Genomic DNA, 3,472 nt, shown 5'->3' with positions numbered 1-3,472 from the left:
GGATGTTATGTGGGGGCCTGGTTTTAACTTTCTGCATGTAGAAAAACAATTTTCCAACACCATTTGATGAAGAAATTCTCCTTTCTCCTAGCAATGATTTTGCTCACCAAAGACTTTCTGGTTTTACACATGTGGAGTAACAGCTGGGGTTTCAATTTAGTTCCATTGGTTGGTAGTTTTAAAGCCAGTAATAGGTTGTTTTGATTAATACCAGATTTCAAGAACTACTACCTGGGTGTTTTAAAGGATATATTGTGGTATTTAGCTGTTTTTAATTGCTTAAGATTTCTTTAGCTATGTCCCTTAAATGTTCATGTTTATTTTCTTAAAGAATTTTGTATATCTAGGTCATTGCTCGTTATATAGGTTTTGGTGTCTGATGGATGGTTTTATTCTCTAGAAAAGTACAAATGATTTTGTGATTGTCTCACCCACTTTCCCCCGTTCCTCGGCCCTCCCCACTGTCATCAGTGGTCCACATGAGTATATAGCCTTCTCAACTATGTAAGCAAGATCAAAAACAAAATACATTTATTTAAGAAAAGAACTATGCCCAGCATGGAAGACTTTTGAGTCACCACAGAAAGACTCGGAGGCGGGGGGCAGTGCACATGAACCCAGCTATAACCTGTTTCCCTCAGCAACACGGGCAATGGCTGGGATGGGCACAGTGACAAGGGTACAGCACGAGGCTCACCTGCCACCCTTAAGCTGACCCATTTTGGGCCTAGCAACATCCTAATGGCACATTGTTCACAAGTCAGGGAAGACTACAGCTACAACTCCAGCCCAGTAAATTATGTGTGGTGCTTTGATTGGGCAGGGGAAGGAACCAAAGTGGTCTCCACCCCTACAGCAACATAGGGGAACAACCTCCACCACATTCTCCAACTTTTCAAGCAGCCAGTGGGGACTACCGAATTCCTCCTGATTCAAAGCACCCGCAGCAGGTGCCTCCCACCTTGCCCTGTGTGGATGGTGCTTCCCAGGGGAGAGACCATGCAGGCGCAGGAGCAGCTGGCACAGTGTATTCATCCACGCAGTCTCTGTTCGAATCTCCTGTGAAGATCACTTTCCATCAGGCCCACGAGAAGGTGACGCATCATGCTTCCAGTACCTTTGTGTGGCTCAGGTCAGTGCGACTTTGCATACTTCAGTTGTCTAGATCGCTCTGATTCTGTGCATTCCTATGAACCCAGAGAGCATATCCTGTATCCAGTTTGGGGGAAAAAATGGTCATTTAAAAGATCAAGTATTTGCTCGACTAAAGACATGGATTCCTTACAGAACAATCAGAAACTTTCAGTCTTGGACATGGACTTCAAAAACTGGATGATTCGTCTTTCTCTGCTGATTAGCAACAAAGGGGCAATGGAGGCATAGCCAGTGCTCACCAACATCTGGACACACATATGAACTGAGTCAATATTCCACCTCATCGTGGAGAGCGAGTACATGATGCAGTCCAGCCAGTAGAGGAGCACAAAGACGCCCATGAGCAGCAGGATGGTGCGGGTGGCCCTCAGCTCTGGGGAGGCTCTTGGAGAAAGCCTGGTGCTGTGGAGGTGCCGGGACTGCCTCTTGTGCCTGCACAGGAGGGTCACCATGTAGGCACTGGAGAGGGCCATGAGCCCTGTGAGCGAGACGTCCTGAAAGATCCACAATATGGAAAGTAAGTGCCTGGGAAAGTAGCTCAGGATCCAAAGAGAACAGGATTTAGTGACAGCCATAACATTGCTGGACGTATGATTTGTTGAAGCAACAGCGCAGATTAAGAGATGCACACTCATGGACAAACTGAAGACCCAGGCGAACAGAAAGATGCACAGGCTGTGATGGGAGGATGTCTGTTTGAACTTGGCCATCCAGGAGCTCCTGGGGCTGAGGGCGATGGCCTGGAGGACACTGAGCAGGAAGGTGTTGCCCAGGGAGAGGCCCCGCAGCACCTGGTACAAGTAGAAAAGTGCTTTACACGCGATGCCGTCCCATGACTGCCCCTGAGACTGAAACACATCCATGGATACCAACCCTGCAATGATCAGCGTCACCAGGTGGATGAGGGCCAAGTGCCCGATGGTCAGGTCGGTGGGCTTGAGCTTGTGCTTGAGCAGGAATGAGAGGTGGAAGAGCAGGAGGAAGGCATTGGCTGGGATCCCAATGCTGACTTCAGAGAAAATCACACACTTTACAGCAACAAAACTACAAAACATATTCTTTCTGTTCATCTCTTTGGGGGTAGATAATCATAGAGTCAAGGTCTTTAAAAAGTAAGCAAAAATATTTATCACAAATAGTTTCTGTTTATCAGTTGCAACCATGATTACTGCGTTCATAACGGTATGTTGACTGCAGTGCACATTTTTACACCTGGGAATGCTGATGTCACTTCACTCTCCTGCTCCATACCTGCCAATCACAGACAACACACCCCACTGCTGGGCTATCCCAGGGCCTGCAGAACACAACTGCCATGATGTGAACATTGTTTTAGACTTTATATCTTGCTTTTAGTTTTGAAAGCGTGCTTGTAAGCCATTTCCCTTTGTGTCTGCCAAATCCTGTCAGCTTTCAGGATACTCAGTAGTTTTGTTTTTAATTCAGCAGCTAAGTTGAAATTAGACTTGCTAATAAGCAGTATATAGTTTAAGTCTCAGAGCTACGATTATTGTGGCTTGTTTCCAGAGAAATAGTATTAATATAAAAGTACCAAATACTGGTTAGTATAAACTGTGAAGTAATGTATTTAATTTATATTACTAGTCCGTTTCATTTTGTTTTTAAATTAGTTAACAGATTAAATGTATTTACTGATAAACTCCTAAGAAAAAAATGATACTCCTTCCTTCCCTCTATGATTCTTTTCCCCTTTATTTCCTTAGCTTTTGGGTAACATTCTAATTTTTTATTATTGCAAAAAAAAAAAAAAGGCTTTGTACATCCCTGGTTAAGAAAAATGGATAAATAAAAAAAACAAAAAAAGCAAATCCCAACTCTGTGGAAATAGACAATAGTTAGAAACAAATGGAAAAAGGACCACTTCATTCGGGCACAGCACACTTTAAAGGCGTTATATACGGTTAAGCCTAAGGTAATAAAATGGTGTTAATCACTGCTCAGACCCAAATATAAACACAGATTCCAGTTTCAAATCTACAAGCCGATATTTACTAAAACGCAGGACCTTCAATTGTCACTTAACATGAGAGCCCAAGTTGTCTCATCCATAAATACTGGTAAGCACATGCGCTGTCTGGGCGAGTATCGGGTGAAAGCATGAAACAGGCACTGTGTCGAGAAAACGGTGATGATTTCAGAAACCGCAGCCCTCCCGAGGCCGGCGATCCCCGCGTGGTGCAGTCCTTTCACAGCTCGCCCGTTCTCTCCCAGCCCAAGGGGAAGGAAGGGAACGCCACGCAGAAGGTCTGAACTCCCTGGACCACACAGCTTCTTCTCTTTCCATCCCTGGCCTGTA

General features: G+C 44.8%; 1 protein-coding gene across 1 annotated transcript; it reads right to left on the bottom strand.

The window, feature by feature from the left end:
- Nucleotides 1-1,292: 1,292 nt before the first annotated feature.
- Nucleotides 1,293-2,225, bottom strand: LOC121165893 (vomeronasal type-1 receptor 90-like). The gene has a single exon (XM_040994901.1). It carries the CDS (start codon nt 2,223-2,225, stop codon nt 1,293-1,295), a length of 933 nt encoding a protein of 310 aa, XP_040850835.1.
- Nucleotides 2,226-3,472: the final 1,247 nt, after the last annotated feature.

Source organism: Ochotona curzoniae, unplaced genomic scaffold (assembly GCF_017591425.1).
Source record: "Ochotona curzoniae isolate NIBS_2020 unplaced genomic scaffold, NIBS_Ocur_1.0 contig_908, whole genome shotgun sequence".
Taxonomy (NCBI): domain Eukaryota; kingdom Metazoa; phylum Chordata; class Mammalia; order Lagomorpha; family Ochotonidae; genus Ochotona; species Ochotona curzoniae.
Note: the sequence above shows the minus strand (reverse complement) of the source record. Positions and strands in the feature narration are given on the sequence as shown.